The sequence below is a fragment of the Rhinoraja longicauda genome, chromosome 15, assembly GCF_053455715.1.
Source record: "Rhinoraja longicauda isolate Sanriku21f chromosome 15, sRhiLon1.1, whole genome shotgun sequence".
In the NCBI taxonomy this organism is placed as follows: Eukaryota; Metazoa; Chordata; class Chondrichthyes; order Rajiformes; family Arhynchobatidae; genus Rhinoraja; species Rhinoraja longicauda.
In genome coordinates, this window is record NC_135967.1 from 37,012,877 (window position 1) to 37,040,171 (window position 27,295).

The 27,295-nt window shown below is 40.2% G+C and overlaps 2 protein-coding genes across 2 annotated transcripts; one reads left to right on the top strand and one right to left on the bottom strand.

Moving 5' to 3' along the window:
* Nucleotides 1-516: 516 nt before the first annotated feature.
* Nucleotides 517-19,003, bottom strand: yipf6 (Yip1 domain family, member 6). The gene is made up of 7 exons (XM_078412497.1): nucleotides 18,894-19,003; nucleotides 14,604-14,732; nucleotides 12,185-12,263; nucleotides 11,784-11,826; nucleotides 11,200-11,325; nucleotides 7,316-7,491; nucleotides 517-5,226 (listed from the first exon to the last, which is right to left on the bottom strand). Exons 1-7 carry the CDS (start codon nucleotides 18,927-18,929, stop codon nucleotides 5,108-5,110), a joined length of 708 nt encoding a protein of 235 aa, XP_078268623.1. The 5' UTR covers nucleotides 18,930-19,003; the 3' UTR covers nucleotides 517-5,107.
* A 3,739-nt stretch (nucleotides 19,004-22,742) lies between these two features.
* On the top strand, nucleotides 22,743-27,071 carry LOC144600415 (uncharacterized). The gene is made up of 3 exons (XM_078412006.1): nucleotides 22,743-23,060; nucleotides 23,138-23,238; nucleotides 25,887-27,071. Exons 1-3 carry the CDS (start codon nucleotides 22,756-22,758, stop codon nucleotides 26,471-26,473), a joined length of 993 nt encoding a protein of 330 aa, XP_078268132.1. The 5' UTR covers nucleotides 22,743-22,755; the 3' UTR covers nucleotides 26,474-27,071.
* The last annotated feature ends 224 nt before the right edge of the window (nucleotides 27,072-27,295 follow it).

The window sequence follows — 27,295 nt, forward strand, 5'->3', positions numbered from 1 at the left end:
AGCAGAGAAGGGTTTCGAAATTTAGTGCTCTGGATCGCCATTTCACTCAATAAATCTCAACACAAAGTTTAATAATTTTGTCATCATGATGTGTCACACACTCTGACTATCCTAACTCATGCTGAAAATATAAATAATTGTTGGAAAAAGGTGTGCTTCTTTCAATATTGCACCGTCAACTCCGGGGAGGGCATTTTTTCACTTTAACAGTGGATGCGGCACAAACCATGAATTGATGACTAGAGGTGCAGTCAGTTCATAAGTAACTAGGAGGCAGCGTTAAGTTTTTGAAGGGGCATGGTGTTTATGGAGGAAGGGCTGTTGCATTTTTGGGGAAACATTATGTGCTGTGTCCTTAGAGGTGGCAAAAATTGGAATTTAAGGAGGGTGTATTGCAATTGAAGACGGCAACAAATTTTCATTTCTCAATTCCGTCTGTATTAAAGCAGTTGTAAAGCTGGGTGTTTTTCCTAACACAAGTGCAAACCAAAAAAAAAACTCCAAGATTCAACCATATTAAAAGCAAACATTTACAGCAGATAAAGGGGAGAAAAGTATTTCCATCCTAGAGTAGTAAATCGATAAACATACAATGTGCAAGTATTTACAACAGAAATTTCACATTACATTTAAGGCTTCAGAAATTCAAAAATCTTCCCTGCAAATACCAGAGGCACCATTCCCATTTGTTGCATGACTTACAGATTCTTATATTGATTCCAACCTTGTAGAAAATAAAACCTAGATCCCGACCCATCCCTCTTCCGAATAGAAAATACAGAAGAAAAATAATTTAAAATGTCTAGAAATTGAAACTAATCCTTCACATTCAGTCTCACTCACCAACTTCATTAGCCACATCCTCAACTTTCTATTACAATGTTGGCCCCAGCATATTGTATCATATTTGTGCCAAAATGCTGCTACGGTGTCTAGAAGGTGGGAAATGCTATGACGTGGGTCATACTCATACATTATCATCACTAAAAACATAAACATCAACCAGTGCACCCAATATTAGAGACATAACAGTTCAAAATGTTCTCAACAGATGCAACACTGCACTGGCTCTTTATGGTTCTATTAAATTGTCACACTCCACAGGTTTTGTACAGGTGGGTGAGGAAATTTGTCCACAACACCAAAAATAGCCTAGAGCCAATTCTATTCCCCACTTTCCTCTCAGTGTTAATTTGAACACTGATACTGCATAACTGGAAAATCTATCAAACACGAGTGATAATGGAGGGGTAATTCCACCAGTCAATGGCATTAAGTACAGAATTGTTTTGTTTCTTATTTAGTGTCAATTCTGAGTCTTTTATATCACTGTGGCCAGAGAGCCACTGGAACACTGACAACATAAAATAATAGCAAAACTTTTCACAATTACTTTCAATGTGAGAACATTTATAATGAGAGCCAAAAGAAGTCAATAGGATTTTTATGAAAGTGTGAGAGATAACAGCTCTGGAGGAGCAAACAAGAATGAACATTCATCAGAATTATACCAAAGTTAATGGGTTAATTCATGAGAATACTTAATTTAATTTTGTTACTATTTAGTTGAATTTAGATAGTTACGGTGAAAGAAACAATATTCTCTGCCAGCGGAATCTAGAACAACCACCAAAATATGAAATTTAATCCTAAATTGAACCCAATAATTCAATCCATTTTGGAGTGAAATAAGGAAGCTGTTTCTTTCTCCCATGTAAAACATAACAGAAATCTGGTACCTTCATCCTATAAATCTGTTGAATTGTTCAAGATTAAGGTCAACAGAATTTTGTTAAACAAGAATGTTAACTAGTTTGTAATTCATCAAGTTAAAAAAAAAGTACAGATCTAAGTGAATGGTGGAACATGCTCTAGTGGGCAAATAGCCTGTTCTAGTTTCTAAGCTCCCAGTGAAACAAGATAACGTTCAATCAATTTATCTTCACATTTAGAAATGGGTTTCACGGAATAGATGTTATTGCTTCTACGATAGGAGTTCGATACGAGATATCCGTCCCATGTCAAAAGTTTAGCAATCTCCATTCTCATCTGTCTTGTATGATTAATCTACTTCACCATTAAACGGTGATTAATAAAGGCACATATTAAATCAATGTACAGTATACACCCCAGATAAATATATTTCAAACCCAAAGTTAGATCTATGCAGGTTTAGGGATCATGGAATTGGGGAGAGAAGGCAACTGCTTGTGGACAGTGATGGAACATCATGTTTATGCATACAGCTCTGTTTTTTTAGCTTAATCTTGGAGGTTTATGATTAATTGAAAGATACAGCATGGAAACAGGATCTTCAGCCTATCGAGACCATGCCAACCATTAATCACCCATTCACACTAATTCGATGTTATCCCACTTTCGCAACCAATCCCGACACACTAGGGGCAGTTTACAGAGGCCAATTAACCTACAAACGCGCAAGTCTGGTATGTGGGAAAAACTGGAGTACCCAGAAAAACCCACGTGGTCACAGGGAGAACGTGCAAACTCTGTGAAGACAGCATCCAAAAACAGGATCAAACACGGGTCTCTGGCACTGTAAGGCAGCAGTTCGACCAGCTGCGCCACTGTGTCACCTTTACTGTTCTTTTTTACAAGCAGCTAACTTTCCTTTAAATATATTTTTAGAAGTAAGACCCACCATTTTTTCTCATTAAAAACAATCCAGTTCCAGACAACAGCATGCACATATCGTTCCTCAACTCCCTCTCGATCTTTTAGGATTAAGTGTAAATCCCTGACCTCTTAGCTAGTTTTTCCTCTAACAACATCACAAACTCCAATCATCCTAAAGACATTTATTAGGTCAACTTCTAACCTTGTCCGTCTTAACTTTTCCAACTTCTCAAAATTGAAGTCACTCATCCCTAAAAATATCCAGACAAATCTCCATCTCCAAGGCTTTCACAACATTCCTGCAAAGAGTGCCCAGTATATTCCAGGTGAGGATTTAAAGTGTGGTATAAAGTCACAGCATAGACTTTTTGTGTTTCAACAACAAATGGTAAAATGTGAAAACAAATATTTTGTTTCTTTATCAACTGCAGTGCACCTTTGAAGCTGTGTGTATGAACACCAGGACATCTCTGTTTTTTTACATCTTTATATATTGTGCCATATATATACTGTGCTGTCTTTCTATATTAAGGCCCATCTTTTCTATCACTTTCAGTAGTTGGGTTGCAATAAAGGTCAACAATCCTGACACAAAACTATCCCATTCAAAATTATTCTGATAGTAGTCAATAATTAAATACCGTTATTTAGTGATTACAAATACTGAAACAACTGATAAAGTTGATATAAACAATGTATATACTCAAAGATTATAGTGTCTGTTCTAGAAAATAATTCCAGTACATAAAAAAACCCTCAAATTTACAGATACAAATTTGTGTGATTAGAAGGAATGTTAGCATATGGCCCACTTTGTATATTGATGAAGTAAAGGATAAATTACCACTTCAGATTCCTAAATCAGGTTTGTTCCGCTCTACCAATGCAGCTTGAGCTGTTTTGTATCTATGCAACACTTCTTCCATTCCTCAAATCTCTGAGAAAAAGGTTCCAACGTCAAATGCAGATTAGCATTGTCCTTCAGATTTGTGGAGATGAGGAACTGAATTGGCACGTTTAATACGCATTTCACATTCATCCTCAACCAGAAAGACAAGGCTTGTAAACCTGTCATGTGTGATGGGTGCATTACTCAGCCCCCCACTGTGACTCGATAACTGTGATGAGTTGTTTTAATTATTTTTTTCCAAAAATGCACGATCCCCTCAAAATATTGGCGACATATGGTTCTAATGGATCTAATGAATTAGTGGAGCATTTTCTTGGCAATTTTCTGTTATGTTCTAAGTTTCTCAGGATCATATTTGAAAGAGGGACAGTTTTTTGAGAATGAATCATTCACTGACTGGCACATTAATCTCCCTGGTTTTCTTGGAGAAATAACTTTTACATCTATCTTTGATTTAGAAGAGGAAACAGTTAAACTGTATGTTGAAAACTGTACAGAATTTTCCAATTTCCATTCCATCAGTATTTCATTAAAACCTCTTCTGACAATTATTTAACCTGGCTCTGAATCCTGGACAAGTTCTTACTTGGAGACGCATGAAACTGCATATAGTGGAATCTTGAGCAAAACACAAACTGCTGGAGGAACTGATTGGGGCAGGCAGCATCTGTAGAGGAAATGCTCAGATGTTTCGTTGCTGGAACAATGCAGGGTACCTCCAGCAGTTTCAGTTTTGCTCAAATTCGTATTTTTTCAACATTGCCAGTGGCATCTCCAAACAAAACACTTCATTGCAAATTCATCCATCTCTGGAAGGCGCCAAATCTTCACAGAGTACAACTGTGTGCAATAAAGATTCCTCAACACACTGTTTAAATTCCCATTCCACATATGTATTCAAGTTGCAAAACTTAGCATCCCAAGTTATCAACTTCCCAAATCCAATTCCGACATATTGATCACAAAGGTCACTGATGGTGCAAAGAACCAGAGATTATCACGGATTGCCCATTATTTGGCTAGTGACAGCAAGGCCAATAATAATATCTGGTGTACCAATTGAGATCAGCTCCCTTAGTTTGGACCATGATGGAATCTAATTATCTGTATGGATTTGATAGAATAATTCATTTTAGGGGATACAGAAAATTCAAATCATCCTTCTTAAATACGTCCTTAAATTAACACAATAAATTAAAAGTGTTTTGGGACAAAATGAAATCGGATTTTCAATTCCTGTTAAATTTCTTTACAGTAGAGAAAAATATATCTAATGCATATAACCAAACGAATAAAATAATTCTGTTGTCTAAGAGTCTCTAAATGCAATTCCATAACTTCAAATAATATTTTTCCCAGAGTCAACAGGAGCTCAATTCATCACCTCTTTTACAGGTTGTAAGAACCACTGTACATTCAATAATATACAAACTAAATGTAATTTTTTCTTGATCCCTTTGCTGCATAGCGGGCTGCCTCTCAAATAAAGTCTCCAAAAACCATAGAAAAATGATTTTGTATCTCCAGTTTCTTCATCCTCACTTTCAGGATCACTGCCCTTCATGCAGATGCGTTGGAGATGATCATCCAACTGATCACAAAGTAGAAAAGGAATATTGGGTACACGGCAAGGGCCTTGCGATTTGGTGGCTGGCTATCAGCCAGAAATGCTGTTGAGGCTAGGAGAGAAAAGAAAAACAATGAAAACCTTCACGTTAATGAAAAAAGAGATGTCTCTAGTTACTTTTGTTGATCTTTCACCAAAAGCCCCATCATGAAATAGCCTGTGCAAAAAAGATAGGCATTATCTCCAGGTCAATCCAGCTCTCGATGCCTCAGATAGTCTCAGTCCTAGCAGTGAAGCACATTGCTTGTGTTTTATTTTTTGCATAATATTTCTATACAACCTCATTATGGGTTTTTTCTTCAATCCATTTTTGGATTTTTATTCTTTTATTTCAGCCTTTTACTCAAACTTATCCCTTTACTGATCCTTTTCTGCGTGGTGATTTACTTGCTATGAGATAGCACCATGAGCACAGTAACCTTCCCCATATACAGATATGGGCATACGGATTGTGAAAATCTCGTGAATGTGAATATTTGGCCTCCTGCTTGCACGAACATTCCAGCAATGTCAGTACATTGATCAATCATCCAAGTTATCTTTCCACAATCACCCCACCTGAATGCAGATTGAACTTTTGATTTTCCTGATAATCTCCATTTCATTTATGACATTATCATCACCCAACAGGTAAAGCCTATCTTTTGGGAAGAACGTGACTCCAAGATGAAGCCACTGACAAAAGAAGCTTGGAACCTAGACACCTTGACAATCCCCATTGTTGACTTGACCTGATATTAATCAAACAATTTTGCATAACCTACTGCTATGATTTAAAAAGCATGAGGAATAAAGTAAGGGTATTTGAATTTGGCTTATCAAAGAAGGACAAAATGATAAATAAAGTTGAGTACTGGAATTAAAAGATGCTATGTAGTCAAGGATAGACACTGAGCCATTGTCATGAAGAGTACTTTAAGATTTTGATTGGGATTGCATATGCATTCGGAAGACATGCACTTTAACTTGTTAAAATACCACACCAGCATATACTTATATTTTGAAATAGCTTGGTTTTTCCAAACTATTTTTAAGCTCTTTTAACTGGATAAACAGTTTGTGGATCTCATCCAGACTGAACACGCAATGGGTTTCCAAGTGAGCTGGGGTGTAGTTAATTAAAATAGCAACATTATAGCAATGTATTCAGTTGTTGAGTAACACCAAAATGAAAGGATGCATCAAAAGTTAAAAATCAGGAATGATAAGAATATTAGGGTCATCAACATAAAATAAGTACTATAGTAATTTGGTGAAAAGGTGCACAAGGTAAAATAGGATTACATATAAATTCGAGATATATTATCTTAAATACTAGACAGAGTTAAGGAATTGGTGGACTTGTTTTCCTGGAAATATTTTTTGTCTATCTGTATAATCAGTTAACCCTAGATCACATTAATCAAACATCCAGAAGAGGGCAGTGGCCAGAACACAACTAAGAACATTCTTGCCAAACTGACAATAAGAGCACTGTGTTCCAGGAATAGACCAGCAACATTTGCCAAATGAGAGAGCCCAGCCCCTTCTCTGTCATCATTTCCAAAGAATCAGAGATAAATTTAATCTGTGTAATGCAAAATTGGCCTTGAATTAGTCTTTGGAAGGAACGTTTTCAATGTAATTATTTCCTTCCCAAATTTAACTTTTAGTCCAAATGTTTAAACTGTAATATTTATATTACATTGTTTTAATCTAATCTTTCTTGGAACGTTTTGATAGTTCGTGTGGACAGCGGCTTAACTAAGTTCCTTTCCTTAAACAGCTCATGAAACGGGCTTGAGTGACAATAAATCTCTTTTCCTCAATTTTAATTTCCAACAATCTTTCCAAGCAAATGTCCTATTTCTAGTCTTCATTGTGAGAAAACATTGTCAGCAATTATTTTCTTCTTCCGATTATTTGCAATATTTTTTCCAAGATAACTTAACTGCCGGGTACCTTATCAAGACAGGACTGGAGAACAATGTGGGATATCAGATCTGATTCTATTTCTTGTGGAGCAGCCAGAACAAAGTGCCCGCCCACAGAAAACAGAATCTGATCTGATTTCCCACTTTGATGTTGATTCAGTGATGCTGAGAATGTCTGTTAATTTATTACTTCTTTAACTCACCTAAAGAAGGCAGTCAATTACTTACCGAACGTTGACCAGCCAAATGCAGCCAGCACGATAATAAAGCGAATTATAACCACTGCCATCGGGATTTCTGTTGTGCTTGAATGTGGAGCCAGGCGGATAAGAGAGCAGATTATTAAAGCTACCGTGAGTGGTAATATGCAATAGCCCAACACACAAAGGCTTTGGAAGAAGGATCTGCAAAGTCAAGAAAAATAAACTTAACAGACCTGCCCTTTCAATCTTTTCAGAGCTTTCTTAACATTTTTGCTTTCAGCCACTGCCTAATATGAATTTTTAACCAGATGAGTCTTTTATCATTCATTTAAAATTATAAAATAAATTTTAAAATAATTCCGCCATGATGAGCTTCCCTTCGGAGCTCAGGTTAATTTTTAAGATGAAGATGAACCATATAGATCTGTCAAACTTCTATTTTATTCCCCATTCTTTGCCAAGTATGTTGATATCTGGCAAGGTAATAAATAATACAATCTGCATTGGAATACCCATGGATCATAAAAGACAGTGGGAAATGGGATGGACATGAACAGCCAAAATTTGTGGTCCCTTCCCACCCAAACCACCCCCTCCCCAGGTACTTTCTCCAGCAACCGTAGGAGATGCAACACCTGTCCCTTTACCTCCCCCCTCAACTCCATCCAAGGCCCCAAACAGTCTTTCCAGGTGAGGCAGAGGTTCACTTGCACCTCCTCCAACCTCATCTACTGTATCCACTGGTCCTGGTGTCAACTTCTCTACATCGGTGAGACCAAGCGCAGGCTCGGCGATCGTTTCGCTGAACAGCTCCGCTCAGTCCGTCTTAACCTACCTGATCTCCCGGTGGCCCAGCACTTCAACTCCACCTCCCATTCCCAATCTGACCTTTCTATCCTCGGCCTCCTCCATTGTCAGAGTGAGGCCCAGCGTAAATTGGGAGGAACAGCACCTCATATTTCGATTGGGTAGTTTACACCCCAGCGGTATGAACATTGACTTCTCTAACTTCAGATAGCCCTTGCTTTCTCTCTCCATCCCCTCCCCTTCCCAGTTCTCCCACTAGTCTTACTGTCTCCGACTACATTCTATCTTTGTCCCGCCCCCTCCCCTGACATCAATCTGAAGAAGGGTCTCGACCCCAAATGTCACCCATTCCTTCTCTCCAGAGATGCTGCCCAAAGATACTAGAGGAACAAGATGGACCACTCCGTTGAAATCGCCTATACTGAAGTGTAGTTCGCAAAGGAGCCATTTTAGTAGGCAAAACCCGCCGTTCGCTATGCCTCTCACAGTGTAATGTGTTTTGGGGGAATAGTATGTGTGATGATACCATTAAAATGCAGAATATATCTCATCTATCAATTCACAGATTTTTGTTATTTTCTTTTAAAATGTTTCTGCAAGTTTCTGCCTACTAAAATGGCGTCATGACATACTACGGTTTTTAGGGTCGAGTGGTCTATCTTGTTCCTCTAGTATCTTTGATGCTGCCTGACCCGCTGAGTTACTCCAGCATTTTGTGTCTACCAAAGAATCATAGACTGATAACAGCTTGGGAGGTTATTCGGCCCTTGGCAATAGCAACGGAGGCAATCCCACTAGTCCGCCCTCTCCCCAGTGCCCTGCAAACTACTCTTTTTTCTTTCAGTTAATGATGAAATCCCTCTTGAAGCACTGGCGAACAAACTGCCAGGCAAAGCTTTTCAACGCTGAACCCTCAATACATAAAAATATTTTTCCTAACATTGCCTTAAAGCAGTTTCCTCTAGTTTTTTCAAGTCTTCCACCAATCATCTATCAAGATCCTTCATTATTTGTTATCATCTCTATCACACCTTCTCTCATCTTCCCATTTCAATGAATACAATCCCATTTCTCCTGTGCTTCTCCATTATATGGTCCTATACATTGGAACTATTCTAGTAAATCTCTTCAAAGCCTTCACATCCTACTAAAGTGCTGAATTAAACCAGTGCCTAAGATGTGACCAGTCCCTCATTTTATAAAGGTTCACTATAATTTCTTCCCTTTTCTACTCTGTGCCTAAATTTTCAAGGCCCAAAAATCCCCAAGCTCTTTTTAATCTTCTTTTCTACCTTCATGGACATGTCTACAAAGACATGTCTCTCCATGTTCGACCTGCTTTGGAACTGATTCCTTTCTCAATGTTACCAAAAGTACACTTTGCACTTCTCTGCATTAGATTTCATCTGCCAGACATCTCCAGAACACCATCATTATACTCATTAGTCACTTTCATCTGCCAGGCATCTCCGGAAGACTACCATTATCCACATTATTCACTGTGCTGCATTTTGCTCATCTGTCCAACAATTCCCATAAATATAAAAGTGTCTGGTGCAGAAAACAGTAACATACCCATTTAGTGAAAGAGCACAAGAAATCTCTGAACATTAACGTGAGATAATGCCTCGATGTGTGATTAATATTTTGTTCAAAAGGATAGTTTCTGCTAGAATAAAAACCAGCAGTAGGAACCACACAGTAGGGCTGAGCTAGCTAAATGCTACAATACGATTCTGGGCATCAGAAGAGCAGAAGAAATAAAAATTGCATGAAACAATACCGAGTTTAACCACACTGTGGCAGTGCACACTATGTATCCCAGAGTCTCCACAAATAAGTACATTGCATTATTGAGGAATACAAATTAAATAAAAATATTTCCATTTATAGGAATTGTTTCTGAAGTACAAAAAATACAGTGGTCAACAAACATAAGAAAAGCTCTACATATATCAAAGGCATAAAGTGATCATCTAATGCTGAGGGAATAAAGTTGAACGTGATAATCACAGTAACGTTTTTATTTTACCAAGTAAACAGACTATCTTGCTTTAATATCTCATTTGGAAAGACAGCACTATGGCAAAGTAGTCTGCCCTCAGTTCTGGACTTAAGTATATATGCTTACATTTACACAAAGGTTCAAACTCACAACCAACTCACACGGGACTGAATGTGATCTTGAACCAAGATAACAGGTGTTACGTACCAAAGCAGTCTCTTGAAAGAACAGACCTGTAGGTACTCACTTTATTAGATAATATGAACTGATAACATGAATTGGCATCACTGTGTTATGTCTTTCCTGCAGCAAGGATCACCCATCAATTTTATTTTGTTTATTACAATAATTATATATATAAGATCTTGTCTTCCGCTATAGAACTTCCAACCTTTTCTCAGTTAAATACGAAATAGAAAGTAAGAGCAGCCCGGCCAGTCTTTGACATGAGATGCGAACCCCGCCAGCAACAGCTTCTGCAAACTAATGATTGTACAAAAATAAAACTCGCATTCATTTTCAGCCTTTAATATGGAAGACATCCAAAGGTCATAGCCCAAAGTGAATTGGGGATCAGAAAGACGTTGGGAAGAAGGTGGGTGGGTCAAGAAGCAGAGTGGCTGCAAAAGGGTTATTTCAAATAGAGATGCCAAGATAGCCCCAGACTCATAAGGTGATAAGTGATAGGAGCAAAATTAGGCCATTCAGGCCCATCAATTCTACTCTGCCATTCAATCATGGCCGATCTAACTCTCCCTCCTAACCCCATTCTCCTGCCTTCTCCCCATAACCCCTGACTCTGCCAAAAACTGTTCGGCAAAGATTGGAGAAGACCAGAATCAGGAGATTAAGTGGGACATGAGGAAGTGCTGAAGAAATAAACTGGATAGATTTAAACTTTAAAATGTGAATAACTTTAAAAATATAACACCGATTTCAATGAAACTTCTTCCATTAGCACCAAAGGGATGACAGTGAGTAAGGTGGGCCTAAAGTTGTTGCGCTATCATGTACTGTTTTGACTGTAGTTCAGTAACAAAAAAACAAACAAGAGTTTTAGTATATAGATAAGATCATTCTGTGGGAAAAATACTCACATTGTGCCACCAAGCAGTTTGGAGTTTAATGTAATGATGACTGCACCAAACCACACGATGACAAACACCTCAGCAAACTGTGGGCCTCCATTGTGTTTATTTTCCACAGAAGTCCCTTGTAACAACCTGTAAGAGGGACAACAGGTCACTATGCACCTCAAGTCACACCGACATACATTACAGAGTTTGCACAAACCATGGATGTGACAACGAATAAACCAATACCAGTTTCCATTAGTGGGAGAATCTCAAATAAGGAGACACCATTACAAAAATAGAGGGCAAACATTTAAAACCAAGGTGGACAGAAATTTATTTTATTAGAAGGTACTTTTCTAAAATGTGTTACCAAGTAGGGTTGTGCAGGTTAGATTACTGAGGATCGTTAACGAGGTAGCAGATAATTATTTTTATGTCATTTGGAAATTGGCACAGAAGATTTATTGAGGTGTGGGGCAGATCAGCCAATACAATGTTGAATTAAGGGGCAGGCCAGGGCCCACTCCTGCCCCTTTTTTCCTGTTCTAAAGTGTCAGAGTCGAGATTCAATAAATGATCCAGACTTATACCAGTGCATTACTTACATTGCTAATAAAACGCATAGTACAAGAGGACCCCATAAATCCCCTGCAAAGAAGAAACATAAGCATTATTCATGATCATACACAAACCGAGTTTCTATATAATCACCAATAAGATAAACAGAACCGCCTGTCTGACAACTTAGATGGTAAAGACCTGATTTGCTACTGGAAAGACTCCAGACGCTGACCATAAAGTTAAAGGAGCTAATTTAACAAACAAAAGGTAGAAGGAACACAGGCCTCTCCTCATTATTTTTTAAACTCAAATTGACCATGTCTAGACACAGATTTTACTTCTGATCCCAAACACTTCGAAATCCACAATGACTATAAAAGGTTCCATGCCCATAAAGATACTTTCCATTCAATATGTTCAGGAGATTCTGATCAATTATACTCACAGTCTCTAAGGAGGGTGCTGCTCTTTTTAGGATACATAACATGAACAAATTTCTTCCCGACAGCCTTCAGATCTCGCATCTGAGAAACACAAGAGAAAATAATATTTAATTCAAGGAATACTTGGATACTGAAAACAATACTTGCATTACAAAATGGTTTACATTTTAAAAACAACATTGAATCCAGAAAAATTAAGATCTAATTTTTAAGTATTAGAACAAGAAAAGATAGAATCATAGAGGTTTAAGGCACACATGATAGCTAATTGGCCCATAATAATGCTTGTTACAATCCATTTAGCAGTTCTTGATCTGCAGCCTCACAGGTTATGGCTCTTCTTAAAACTACTCTCCCGGGCTATTTTTAAAATGTACTGATGATTTCTGCCTCCATTAATCTTTCAGGCAATGAGTTCCAAGACTCTCACCACTTGCTGAGCCAAACATTTGTTCTCAACTACCCACCTATCCATCCACAATATTAACTTAAATCTAAGTCCCCTTGTTACTGACCTCTCTGCTCAAAAAGGATAAGCCCTTCATTTACTTTGATGTCGCCAATGGTGGTTAGTAATCTACAGTGCAATTCCAATATTGCAAAATATTACCAAAAACCTGAAAGTGAAACAGTTCAAAGGTTCTGTACAAGGTATTTCCTTAAATACGAAACGAAGGCTCGCATTTATTTTGGCTCTTTTCGATCTCAGGGCTTCACAATGTGCTTACAGCCAATGAAAAGCTTTGGGAATTATATGTATGCAAGGAAAACAGAGTCCCAAACAAACTAGCTTAAAAATACATTGAAGCATCAGTTCCCACAATTCAACTGACCCACTCTTCAAGGGGTGCTCTCAGAATTTGGCTCTCTGCTTAAACATCATTGAACAACCAACTCTACTTCTCCACAATGACTCCCATGTTATTTCCATCTCAACTGGTTTTCCTCTATATTGGCCAGAATGAGTAATTGCCTCCGATATCTTAACAGGACTGAAATGGAATACCAGTGGGAATCTTAGCGACATGAGTCTTCTGCATTGCTTCATCAATCTCTTGAGTACTTCGCTTATTTCTAATCTAGTGGTATACACAATAATTCACTTGGACTGCCCAATAGCCCCCTTTCTCGATCTCTCTCTCTTCATCACAGACTATTGACTGACGTCTCCTACAAATCCACCAATTCCTATAATTAGCTGGACCACACTCCTCACATCTCGCCTCTTGCAAAGACATTATCCTCTACTCTCAACTTTTCCAACTCCACCACATCTGCTCCCAAGATGAGGCTTTCCATTCTGGGACATCCAACGTCGTCTTTCTTTAGTAAACAAGGTTTCCCTCCCACTGTCATAGATGGATCCCTAACTTGCATCTCCTGTGTCCCATAGTTCTGCTCTCGTTCTCCCTCCCGCAGACGGAGCAAGGACAGAGTTTCCCTGATCCTCACCTTTCGCATCACCAGTCTCTACATCCAACACATCATTCTCCGACATTTCTGCCACCTTCAACGTGATCCAACCATCTGTCACATCTTCCCATCCCCATCCCTTTCTGCCTTACACAGAGGCCGCTCCCTCCACATCTCCTTGGTTCGCTCATCCCTTCCCACCAGACCACCCACAGGAAATGTAACATCTGCCCCTATAGCTCTTCCCTGACATGCATCCAAGGACCCCAGCAGTCCTTCCAGGTGAGACAGGTTCACATGAACCTCAGCTACTGCACTGGCATTCCCAATGTGGCATCCTTTCCAGAGGTGAGACCAAGACTAGACTAGGTGAGTGTTTTGTCAAGCACTTATACTTAGTCCGACAAGGCTTGCTGAATCTCACGGTCACTCACCATTTTAAATCACTTACCCATTCCCAGACTGACCTTTCTGTCCTGGGCCTCCTCCATTGACAAAGTTGGTCCACACACAAACTGGACACCTCATATTCTGCTCGGGTATCTTATAACCTGACGGTATGAACATTGAATTCTCCAATTTTTGGGCAACTAACCTACAGATGAAAGGGCCGCGCAGTGGCGCAACTGATAGAGCTTCTGCCTCGCAGCTCCAGAGACCCAGGTTCGATCCTGACCTCAAGTATTGTATGTGTGGAGTTTGCACGTTCTCCTTGTGACCATGAGGGATTCCTCCCTGTGCTCCGGTTTCCTCCCATATCCCAAAGAATGCAGGTTTGTAGGTTAATTGGCCTCTGTAAATTGCCCCATAATGTGTAGGGGGTGGATAAAAAAAGTTGAACATAGAACTAGTGTCAACCAATGATCGGTGTGGACTTAAGACCCTATTTCCATGCTGGATCTCTAAACTAAAGTAAACTAAAATACTTAGCATTGGGTGCAGCAAAATCCAGGAACGGGTTATCATCATCACTAAATGACAGTTAGGGATAAATGCAATAGTACTTACAATTGTTTCCTTGACGGGTTCATCCAGAGTGGAGTAATCATCCTCCTGTGACTGGGAATTGACAGGAACTGTGATCTGCCCCTCCACAGGAACATCACTTGATATCGACACATCAGCCAAATCTGAAAACTATTGTGCCAAAATTAGATCATCTGCAAACTATTTATTAACAATCCAATAATGAGTTTTAGTCGGTAATCCTCCTCCCAAAATCCAACCCTGTGCCAGCCGAGAAGCTATTAGGCTAACTCATTGGTTCATATATATCTGAACAATTATTCAATAATAAAACAATCTGCAGTTCCTTCCCACACAATTCTATGTACAGACTGAGTTTTCTGAATTCTTCAACTCATTTTGCACGATTCAATATTTGTTGACCGACCAACAATAGCTAGAGCTATAAATGCAATTTACAATGAGAGTTTTGTTTTCCTTTGAATAATTGCATTTTCTGGAATTTTGAAGAGTAGGACCCAACATCCTACCCACAAAGGTTTGAAACCAAATGCTGTACAAGCTTGGAAAGCAAAGGAAGAACCATTAAGCTACCATGATTACACAGTGTTTAGCTTCACTGACCACTCCACATCCTGTGAAAGGGACTATTATTTTCGCATTTAACAGGACCTTCAAATCAATAGCACCACATTATTTTAATCATATATATGAGCTATTTCAATTGTTTTGTGCCACGTGAAACATGAGCATGCAGCTTCATCCCTGGTTAATTCTTAGCTAAGTCACGGAGTTGGCAGAAAAATTACATTTAGCAATTTGAGGCATTTCTTCTCAGCACCAAGTACAGGCTAAAGAAAAGGTAAATCAGCAACCAGAGGTTAGGTTTTATGAGACCAATGCAAATGCACATGTACACCTGGATATAACATGTGAGAATACGAGATAGACGCACACAAAAAATATGCTCTGAAGGAAGAAAAGATAATGAAACAAAGTGGTGGGAGATATCTTTGTATCCACAGTTCTAATTACTCAATCAAGGAATTATCTTCGATGCTGTGAATGTCTCTGTTTCTGTGCACTAGGAATAGCTAAAAAGTATAATTGATGTGAGTTATTTGTATGCAGTAAGATTTGGTGGCAGCATTTGCTCTAAACATAATTGATAACTAAAGAATCCTAGGTTGGTTATGAATGATCCCCCCTTCATTATAGCCAACCTCAACCCATTTGTCATCAGCTAATGTTTACATGAAATGTTTACTGAGGGATAACTGGAGAACAGCTGTGCAAGAAATCTTACTGACTTTTGTGTACAATCGACAGTGCCCTGACGGGCTTAACAGCCTACTGCTGCAACAGCTGACAGCTAACAGACATGGAACCAAGCTGATATGAAAACTTTAGTAGACATAATCTTGATAAGAGTACCATGTTTTGCCCATTCTTTCTATATTATAACAGCAACTCGGACTCCAATCACATTTGAACGAACAAATGAAAAGAAGGTATTTGCATTTTCCGTATCATTCTTAGAAGTTCAATTTGCGACACCTGCCATTAAGGATGTCATTAAGTTGGAAAGAGTACAGACAAGATTTAAGGATGTAGCCAGGACTCGAGGGCCTGAGCTACCGGGAAAGGTTAGCAGGGTAGGACTTTATTCCTTGGAGAACATAAGGTTGAGAGGTGATCTTATAGAGGTGTATAAAATCATGAGAATAGGTTAAGTGAATGCACAATGTCTTTTATCCAGGGTAATGGAATCAAGAGCCAGAGGTTCTTAAGGCGAGAGGGGCAAGACTTAATAGGAGTCTGAGTGGCACCTTTTTCATTAAGAGGGTGATGGGTATATGGAACAAGCTGTCAAATGAGATAGTTGAGGCAAGTACTATAACATCATTTCAAAGACACTTGGACAGGTACATGGGTAGAAAAGGTTTAGCAGGATATGGGCCAAACACAGGTAAATGGGACTAGCTTATTTGGAGAATCTCGGCATGGACGAGCTAGGCTGAAAAGGCCTGTTTCCATGCTGTATGACATGAATCTACTCTGCAGCCGTTACAAGGATATCTAATTGTATGTAATTATTTTATTTTGATTTGCAAAGATTAAGTAGGCAAATAGCCTTGCCACTTCAAAGAAGAAAAATGGAAGATATATATTTTTTTATTTGAACTGTCTCAGTAGCTGCCTAAATTAATCCAAAGTATACACCTGATACACAAATGGGTGGGGGGGGGGCTGAGCTTGCAATACACAGAGCTAACGCTGCGGTAGAGATGCTGCACTTCTGCACATCTTTATTCTAAAAATATATAATCAGGATTGATCTATCTAACCCTAAAGCCTCCACTGCTAATCATTTTGATCAGCATTTTAATTCCATTCATCTAAGGTTTGGAAACAGCGCTACAGACCCGGGTTTGATCCTGACCACTGTTTGTGCAGTTTGTACATTCTCCCAGTGCCTGCGTGGGTTTTCTCCAGGTGCTCGGTTTCTTCCCACAATCCAAATACGTGCAGGTTTGTAGGTTAATTGGCTTCTATAGATTGCCTCTAGTGTGTATGATAATAGTGAGAAAGTGGGATAATATAGAACTAGTGTATTGGTGATCGATGGTCGGCTTGGGGATTTGGTGGCCTGTTTGCACACTGTATCTCTAAACCAAACTGGATTTGGAATTGTTCCAACACTTTTGAAGAAAAGCTATCTGTCATCAAACCTGAATAATTCTTGTTCTGAAATCTTCCAGTAGAAAGTTTGTCTCCAAAGACGTACAGGTTTGTCAGTTAATTGGCTTGGTAAATGTAAAAATTGTTCCCTAGTGGGTGTAGGATATTGTTAATGTGCGGGGATCGCTGGTCGGCGCGGTCCCGGTGGGCCGAAGGGCCTGTTTCCGTGCTGTATCTCTAAACTAAACTATCAACTTATTTAATTATCTTAAACATCTTAATCAAATTCCTCCTTAAACTTCCATTAATTGAAAATCTATCAACATAACATGCCCCAGTCACATACTGCAACAGCATATTCTTGTCTGTGAGGTCCTGAAACACACTCAGTGGTGCAGGAGCGGGACGACACTTTGAACGCTGATCTCAGAGGAGAATCTACTATCATCCAGTGCAATCACCCTACTTATTTTAATCTATTTTCTACCTGTAAATCTAGATTTAATGCTGAGAACTATCTTCTGCGCTCTCTTTCCTCTACCTCTTTCCGCTCTCTGGTTAACACGGACTAACGCTTTTCACTGTACCTCGGTACACATGACAATAAACTAAACTATTGTACTTGGGTTTGACTTGATTGTATTTATGTATAGTATTAACTGATTTTGACTGGATAGTACATCAACAAAGCTTTTCACTGTACCTCGGTACACATGACATTAAACTAAACTATTGTACTTGGGTTTGGCTTGATTGAATTTATGCATTGGATTGTTTTGCATGTAAACAAAGCTTTTCACGGTACCTTGGTACATGTGACAATAATAAACCTAAACTTAAGCACCATTGACAGTCAACAGTTGGGCAGATGCCGTGGAAATTCATGGCATAAAGTTCAATGAAGCCATTGGTGTCTCTGTTCTCTGTCCCTTGGCTGCAGGTTGCTTGCAGGGACCTCTAAGGCCCACTTTAATATTTAATTGCGACCTGGCACATGACTCTCCTAAAGTATGCGACACCCAGTGATGGTGATTATACGTCAAGATCCAGATACAGATACAGGGAGGGGAGTTCAGGGCTTCCCAGACCATGGCAGCGGAGGTATAAACCGGCAACAGCCAGTCCTTTTAGAAGAGTTTAGAAGGATGAGGGGGGACCTCAATGAAACTTACCGAATAATGAAAGGCCCAGCTAGAGTGGATGTGGAGAAGATGTTTCCACTAGTGGGAGAGTCTAGGACCAGGGGCCACAGCCTCAGAATACAAGGACGTTATTTTAAGAAGGAGATGAGGAGGAATTTCTTCCGTCAGAGGGTGGTGAATCTGTGGAATTCATTGCCATAGAAGGCTGTGGAGGCTGAGTTAATGGATATTTTTAAGCCAGAGATTGACAGATTCTTGATTAGTACAGGTGACAGGGAGAAGACAGGAGAATGGGGTGGAGAGGGAGAGATAGATCATCCATGATTGAATAGCAGAGTAGACTTGATGGGCTGAATGGCCTAATGCTGCTCCTATCACTTATGAACATGAGAACCAGACTGCACCGGACCCCACAGCCCCTGCGGGTCACCCTCCACCCAGAGCGCCCGCCGTTCCGCTTTTAGTCCCTCTCGGCCACCAGCCCGTCCCTCTCTTCTCACTCACTCACCAGCGGCTGTTTGGCTTCACTCTCTGCCTCCGCCATCTTTGGCTCCGGCTGACGTGGAGACGGCTCGCTACGTCATCCCCGCGACGACCGTTGCGTCCCCACCATTGTGACGCACTCTGTGCGCGTCATCGGCCCTGGTAACCCCCCCCCCCCCCCCCATCCAATTCCCCACCCCCCATCCAATTCCCCCCCCCCCCCCCCCCAATTCCCCCCCCCCCCCTGCACCAGTGGACAATGTTTCCACAGCATGGCTGGAGGCTTTGCTATGGGAACCTCTGGCTGTCCTGTCAAAGCAACATTGCAGTGGTCAATGTGTGCACTGCATGGGTGGGTGGTGGCAGTCTGTGTTGGGGAATCTCTGTACTGTCAAAGCAAACACAGCAGTTACCAGTGTTGCAGTTATTTCTGAAGAAGGGTCTCGACCCGAAACGTCACCCATCCCTTCTCTCCAGAGGTACCCAGCATTTTGTGTCTACAGCAGTTACTTGGGTGGATGTAGTGGGGACATGGCTGCAGGTCCTGGCTGCAAATGTGCACGAAATAACAATAACTTTACAAAACAATAATTGTGGAAATGTGAACAAAATAACAACCTACAACACAATAATTAATTGAGTTGGACACAAAATGCTGGAGTAACTCAACAGTACAAGCAGCATCTCTCCCCCTCTCCTTCTGAACTGACCTGCAACAGTGGTCAATGGATCCACAGCATGGCTGGGTGGCCAGTGGCTGTGCTGGAGAACCTCTGTACTGTCAAAGCAAACACAGCAGTGATCAACGTGTGCAGAGCGTGGGTGGGTGGCTGCAGCCTGCTAGGGAACCTCGGTACTGCCAAAGCAACACCCGCAGTTCCTTGGGTGGATGTAGTGGGAACATGCCTGCAGGGCCCTCACTGCAAATGTGCACAAAATAACAATAACTTTACAAAACAATAATTGTGCAAATGTGCACAAAATAACAATCTACAAGTAACTGCAAAACAATAATTAATTTGGTTGAACTCACAGGACAGGCAGCATCTCTTCCCTCCCTCCCTCCCTCTCTCCCTCCTTCTGAACTGACCTGCAACAGTGGTCAATGTGTGCACAGCGTGGATGGTGTAGTCTGTGTTGGGGAGCCTCTGTACTGTCAAAGCAACACAGCAGTTACTTTGTGGATGTAATGAGAACATGGCTGCATGTCCTGGCTGCAAATGTGCACAAAAAAACAATAACTTTACAAAACTATAATTAATTGGGTTGGACACCAATTGCTGGAGTAACTCAACAGGATGGGCAACATCTCTCTCCCCTCCTTCTGGACTGACCTGCAACAGTGGTCAATGTGTGCACAGCGTGGGTGGCTGGGTGAGTGTAGTCTGTACTGGGGAATTTCTGTACTGCCAAAGCAACACAGCAGTTACTTGGGTGGATATAGTGGGAACATGCCTGCAGGTCCTTGCTGCAAATGTGCACAACATAACAATACTGTAACTTTACAAAACAATAATTATGCAAATGTACACAAAATAATCATCTACATGTAATTTTGCAAAACAATAATCAATTGGGTTGGACACAAAATGCTGGAGTACTCCGAGCATCTCCGGAGAGAAGGAACTGGTTACTTTTTGGTCGAGACTGGTCCGAAGAAGGGTCTCGACCCAAAACGTCACCCATTCCTTCTCTCCAGAGATGTTGCCGAGATGATGCTGAGTTTCTCCAGCATTTTGTGTCTATCTACGGTGTAAACCAGCATCTGCAACTCATTCCTACAAAACGAATTGGGTTTTTCATTTATTGATTTTTTTAAATTCTATGCTATCTAGGTGTATTGGGTTTACATGCCTGTTCAACTGATACAAATAAGAATTTCATAAGTTGCAATCGGCATTATTTACTGCAGCACTTTGTGTCTGTCTTTATTTGCAACAGGCCAATAATCAATCAATTAATCAATAAAGTGTCAATCAACCAGCACTGTTGCCTTGGACTCCTGAGATGAAAGGAGGAATCCCATGACGTGTGCAAGCAACCAATAGCTTTCTACTCTACGGTGTATTATAATAATTTATGCATTTTGTTTCGATTTTTAGTTTAGTCGCGAATGATCAAATATAATTTTTAGTGCAGAATATTCTGTCCGATACACTGTACAGTGATGATCACTGTGATTGAACATTATAAAATCTCATCCTAGACCTAAGGTGGTTAGAAAATAAAAGACTTATATACCGCTTGTCCTGCCTCATTCTGGTGTGTGGGGGGAAGCTCACTGTAGAGGTCACATGCTGAGTGTCTAATCACTCGTTACCCACTGCTCCTCGGGGAAGGTCTGAGACAAGAGCCAACTGCTACCCTAGCAGGGTATCGCCTGATGAGGGTGAGGAAGTTACCAGGCATCAGGTCTGGGTAGTAGCAGTAAAGCAGGAGAAACAGTCGGATGGACTGGACGTGTTCCATTCCGTCTTTGACTGTGGATGCAGCTTCTACTCAGAGTGGGAACGGCTTCCGGCTGGCTAAGTGAGTTCAATGTGTGAGATGAGATCAAGAGGTCTCACAACCCAATTCAGACTACTCTCCCCCCACACGTCTTTTCCTGAAGGGGAAATCTGGGTGAGTAGGAAACACATTTATATTTACCACATTCTTTTTGTGTAATTTTGCACCTTTATAATTTTCTTTTTCTTTTTACACACATTTGCACTTATTTATTTAAAAAAATTTAACACACATTTATTTACCACATTCTTTAGAAATGTAATTTTGCACTTTTATTTAAAAAAATTAACACACATTTATTTGCCACATTCTTTAGAAATGTAATTTTGCACTTTTATAAAAAAAATTAACACATTTATTTACCACATTCTTTAGAAATGTAATTAATTTTGCACCTTTTGCTGTTCCTTTATAATTTTCTTCTTTTTTTTTGCATAATGTTTGCAAAAAAGAGAAGATGCCATGAGCACAATTGGGGAATATATTCAACGAGGGGGCGTGTTAATATGCAGCTGCGCAGGCAAATTAAAAACGACCCGTGAGAATTTTACGGTGCGATTTTGTAATGCAGATCACAGTGCTGGACTATCTCAATGATAACATGGACAGGGCGACGTTTCGGGTCGCAACTCTTCATCAGCACATGTGTGTCTTTTATTGTAATTCAGCACAACAGTGTCCACAAGGCAAATAAAATGTTGCCCTTAATTGCAAAGGGGATGGAGTAAAAGTAAGAAAGTCCTGCTAAAATTCTACTTTACTCTTCAGAGTAATTTTCGATTCAGAGTTTTACTCGCCTTTAGTGCAGTAAATATATATTTGCCTTGGAAGCGGAGCATCAAAGGTTTATTGGGGAGTGGGGGCTATATTGTGGGAAACGTGATCAGCGATTCCCTTTGTCTCATCTCACACATTGAACAGGTGAAACCATTTTAGACCGAGGTGCCTTTTCGTTTCATGTCGTGACCCACATCCCATATCAATAGTCAATAGTCAATTTATTTGTCACATACACATAAATGTGCAGTGAAATGAAAAATTACCCGCAGTTCAACAATAAGACCAATAAAAATAAGCAATAAAAATATGCAATAACACAATCATAAACCAACACCAAAACAAAAGAAACATCCATCACAGTAAGTCTCCTATCTACCTGTATTTATAACATTGTAAAAATATTATAGAAATTATATCTGAAACTCGTCAAGAACAAAACCTGCACATATTTTTAAAATATGGAAAAAAAAACTCCCAAATCTTGTCAATTTTCCGAGTAGTAATTGCCCATTCAAAGCATGTTTGTCATTGAGTTGGACGCCGATTGACGATTCGTGCGCTTTGTTTCAGGCTAGCTAGGCAGGGAGCCCACTGGGATCATGGCCGAGAGGATTTGGTCTGAAGATTCCGATGAAGGTTCGTTGGTCCTCTGTGCAATACATGTCGTCGGAACCCATAGCAAAGTCATTGCATTTAGTGGGAAAAGCTTTAAGAAGTCTCAAGAATGTGCAGCGAAGTGGATTGAAGTGGAAGAAAGTCTGGAAAGCAAAGTTGCTGCTAAGGCACTGCAACACAAATACGACAGCCAAGGCGTGGGACCAGTGAAACTTGCAGGTGCAGGCGAGGATGATGAGGATGATGATGGCCATTCTCATGGACATTGTGAAGCAACTGGAAGTAGAAGGTTGTTCTTGTCTTACATAATATCAAAAATGAAAAGAGGTAAAATATTCACTTACCCATTTTATCTTCTATTATTAGGAGGCAGCAGTGTATCCCGGGTTATCATGCCGAGTGCTATCGTCACTTCTGTAACATTACAACAATAAATCGAGCTATAGCAAGGTTTCGAAGAAAGAAAGGTAATGATAACCACTTGCTGATAAATTTGTTTTACAACTGATTTAGCACATGCAAAATAAATCTGATGAAAATCAGAAATTGACTGAAACAGTGAATTGTTCTGTTATAAATTTCTAATGTATATTTTCACATATTCTAACAAAGAAAAGGCTTCATAAACTTAGTTAGGCAAATGGCACATTTCCGTCAATGTAAGCTTTGAAGTCAGTGGTGTATATTATTTTTATTTTTTTTAATTATTAAAAAATTTATTAAGCAGACTCATGGTCCATTAGAATACACATACAGCACACAGTATATACATATAAAATTAAATTAAATTAGAAAAGGCAACAATACCAATGTTTCCACATAGGTGACAGGTATCTCACGGCACTGAAACCAGGATTTACCAGCAGCACAATGATGGAATTCTGAGAACCATTCAATCGGCATATAAATTTAAACATGAGATTCCTCAACAGGGCATGAAACGTATTGACTCCTGCACTACAAAACAGTTCACTTGCACTGCACCACCTTGGCTTTCTAAGCAATATGCGCATGCAGTCATTATAGGCAACCTTAAGTTTATGAATGCTTGACTTATTAAACTTTATCCACAAAGGAGCAGTGTAAAGAGGAGTACAGTACGCTCTAAACAGGTTTATCTTGACATTTCCTGAGCACCAGTGGAATTTCCTAACCAACATGTTAGCTTGTGCATACAACATGCGGCGCTGTCTATACATGTCCTCATCATCAGACATTTGATCTGTGATGACATGTCCCAGATACTTAGCTTTACAGCAGACAGATAGAACCTGCCCTGACAGGTAAAATGATGGGAAGACTAGATCTTTGTCCCCTTTTACTTTACAAATCATGACAACGCTCTTTTTAGCATTGTATTTCACGTCAAATTGGACACCATACTCAGAGCATATATTCAACATATGCTGAAACCCAGCACTGCTAGGAGAAAAAACCACCAGATCATCGGCATACATAAGATGGTTTACCAGGGTGTTACCAATCATACATCCTGTTTTACAGCCTCTAAGCTGTTCAGATAAATCATTCATGTACACATTAAAGAGGGCTGGTGAGAGTAGCCCCCCCTGGCGAACCCCATTACTAACACCAAATGTTACAGAGACTGCATTACCCCATTTGACCTGCATGCTCTGGTTGGCGTACCAATATGCCAGGACCCTAATTATACTGTTAGGCACTCCTCTTTGACTCCGTTTTTGGAACAGCTTATGATGGTTGACTCGATCAAAAGCTTTAGAGGCATCAATAAAACCAATTAACACAGAGGAATTCTGCCTTCTATACATTTCAACCATTTCCTTCAGGGCATAGATACATAAATCAGTACCATGCTTAGCCTTGAAGCCAAACTGGTTGTCTGTAGTACCCAAATAAAAACATAATCTATCTAATAAAATTCTTTCCAGGACTTTGGATAACACGCTGGCTAGAGCAATCGGTCTGTAATTATCCAAGCTCCCCACCTTGCCCGCTTTGTCCTTGATGACAGGCACCAGAGTAACGGACAACATGGAGTCCGGTAACAGACCATGATTCATAAGGCCAGTAAAACAGATTGCAAGAAGGACAGCAACCCTCGGGCTTGCAAGTTTGAGGTGCTCTGCAGTGATCTGATCTAAGCCGCTAGCTTTGTTATCAGCTATAGAATGATGTATTAATTTTATCTTTCTAAAGTAATGATGATGTGAACTGAAATAAAAATGATAAATAAAAAAGGTAGACCTCATCAAGTATTAAGTATGCTTACATACATTTCACTATATAAACTAACGTATCACTAGAATTGATAGTTACAGAAATCATGTCAATAGATCAATGTTATGTGTGAAACTTGTGACTCTATTAAAAGCTTTTAAACATCAACTGGGGCATAGTGACCAAGGTTCATGTAAATAAACACATAATACAATACAATACAATACAATATATCTTTATTGTCATTGTACAGGGGTACAACGAGATTGGGAATGCGCCTCCCATACGATGCAATAATTTAGTTAATTTAAACAACAGCAACCCAACTAAACAAATTGTAACAGTTTTAAGACAGAATAAAGTGCAAGTAGATCTGTTCCGGATCACTGTGCGATGTGACCATCCGGCTCAGCAGGACCGGTTCATAGCAGCTATGGCCCTGGGAATGAAGCTGTTCCTGAGTCTGGAGGTGCGGGCGTAGAAGACCTTGTATCGTCTGCCCGATGGAAGGAGTTCGAACAGACTGTTGCAGGGGTGTGAAGAGTCTTTGTGGATGCTGGTGACTTTTCTGAGGCATCGTGTGTTGTAGATGCCCTCCAAGTCTGGTAGCTGTGTTCCGATGGTCCTCTGAGCTCTATGGACTACCCGCTGAAGAGCTTTCCTTTCTGCCTCCGTGCAGCTGAGGTACCACACAGGGATGCCATACGTTAGGATGCTCTCTATGGTGCAGCGGTAGAATGTCGTCAGCAGCTGTTGGGGTAGACCAGACTTTTTCAGTGTGCTTAGGTATGCTATATGCGCTTAAATGTAGTTTTGGATGATACTCAAAGTTTGTTGCTAATAGCCCTGAAATATATGATAGGACTCAATCAACATTTATTAGTTTTTTCCTCTTCTAATTTTGTTTAATCCACAGACGCTGAAAAGCCTAAAGCAGGTGAATCCCCTCAAGAAGCAGTTCCTGATGGTGAACCACATGAGCCGGCCCCAAAGAGGCTGGTTCGGTCCATGACAAGTGATGGTCAACAAACAGCCACTGTCCAGCACCCTGACCGCAGGCATGTCCTACCAGTGCATTGCATCATCTGTAAAGGCTCAAAGTACATCAAAGAACTTGCCACGGGTAAACGAAAAGTAGAGAAATTAGTACGATGTGAAACAAAACATGGGGGGCAGTTACTAACTGCTGCCACCATGAAGCAAGATGAAGCATTGCTATTACACATAAGAGATCGAGATCTTGTAGCTATTGAAGCAAGATACCATAAATCATGCTACCTGAGATACACAAAAGTTGTCAGTAATTTTGCAAAAATTAGTAATCAAGATAATCAGCAGCAGTTGTATGAGAAGTCCTACTCTAGTTTCTGCAAGAGAGTCATCGAGGAGAGAATCATCCGTGGCAAAGAGCTCTTAAGACTTGTTAACTTAACCAACTTTTCATCAAAGAGGTTCGAGAAGTTGAGGGCTTGGATGCATCATCTCACAAGACAGGCCGCTTGAAGGCAAGGTTGAAGAGATCCCATCCTGTCTTATGTTTTACAAGGCGATGCAGGCAAGAAAGTGATACTGTTTTCGTAGAATCACTTGCTGTTGAAGAGCTGGTTGAAGGTGTACAAGATAATTCAAGTGCTGACAGTGAGAGCAGCAAAATTGTCAGTGAAAATCAACAAGGAGGATCATCGTCACATCACCTCAGAGACATGTTTCATGCAGCCCAGATTGTGCAGAACAGCATCGTCAATTCACCAAACCCCACCAATGGTCCCCAACTTCTGAAGATACAACATTAGATAAGGCTGAAGAGATTGTCCCAGCTGAACTGTACAACATTTTGGCATGGACCACCGGAGCGAGCAGTGAGCACAAAGAATCCGGGAAAGTTGATGTGCCTTACGAGCTGCATCACTGTCTGCTGTCAGTTGCCCAGGATATCATGTACCTGAAAGCCAAATTGCATAAACCTTCCTCTTAGAATATTACATGAACTCGATACATCCAGAAAAGTGTATTGGTGAAGAACAGGGTGTACTGGTGAATAACATGATGTACTGCTTTTGTGCTGGATGCTCAGTTCATATGTTTGTGTGTGTGATTACTGGTGTAGCCATGACTAGGGGGGGGGGGGGGGTAGTAAGGGGCAGGGGACATTTGGGACATGTTGGAACCATATTGTTATCATTATGCACACATCTACACATGCATGCATACACAAGTGCATGATAATATACACGTTCAGCAGGTACACACAGACAAGCACACGTACTACACATACACCAACACTGCAACACTTTTTGGGGTATTTTAGGTTAAAGGTAGTAGCCC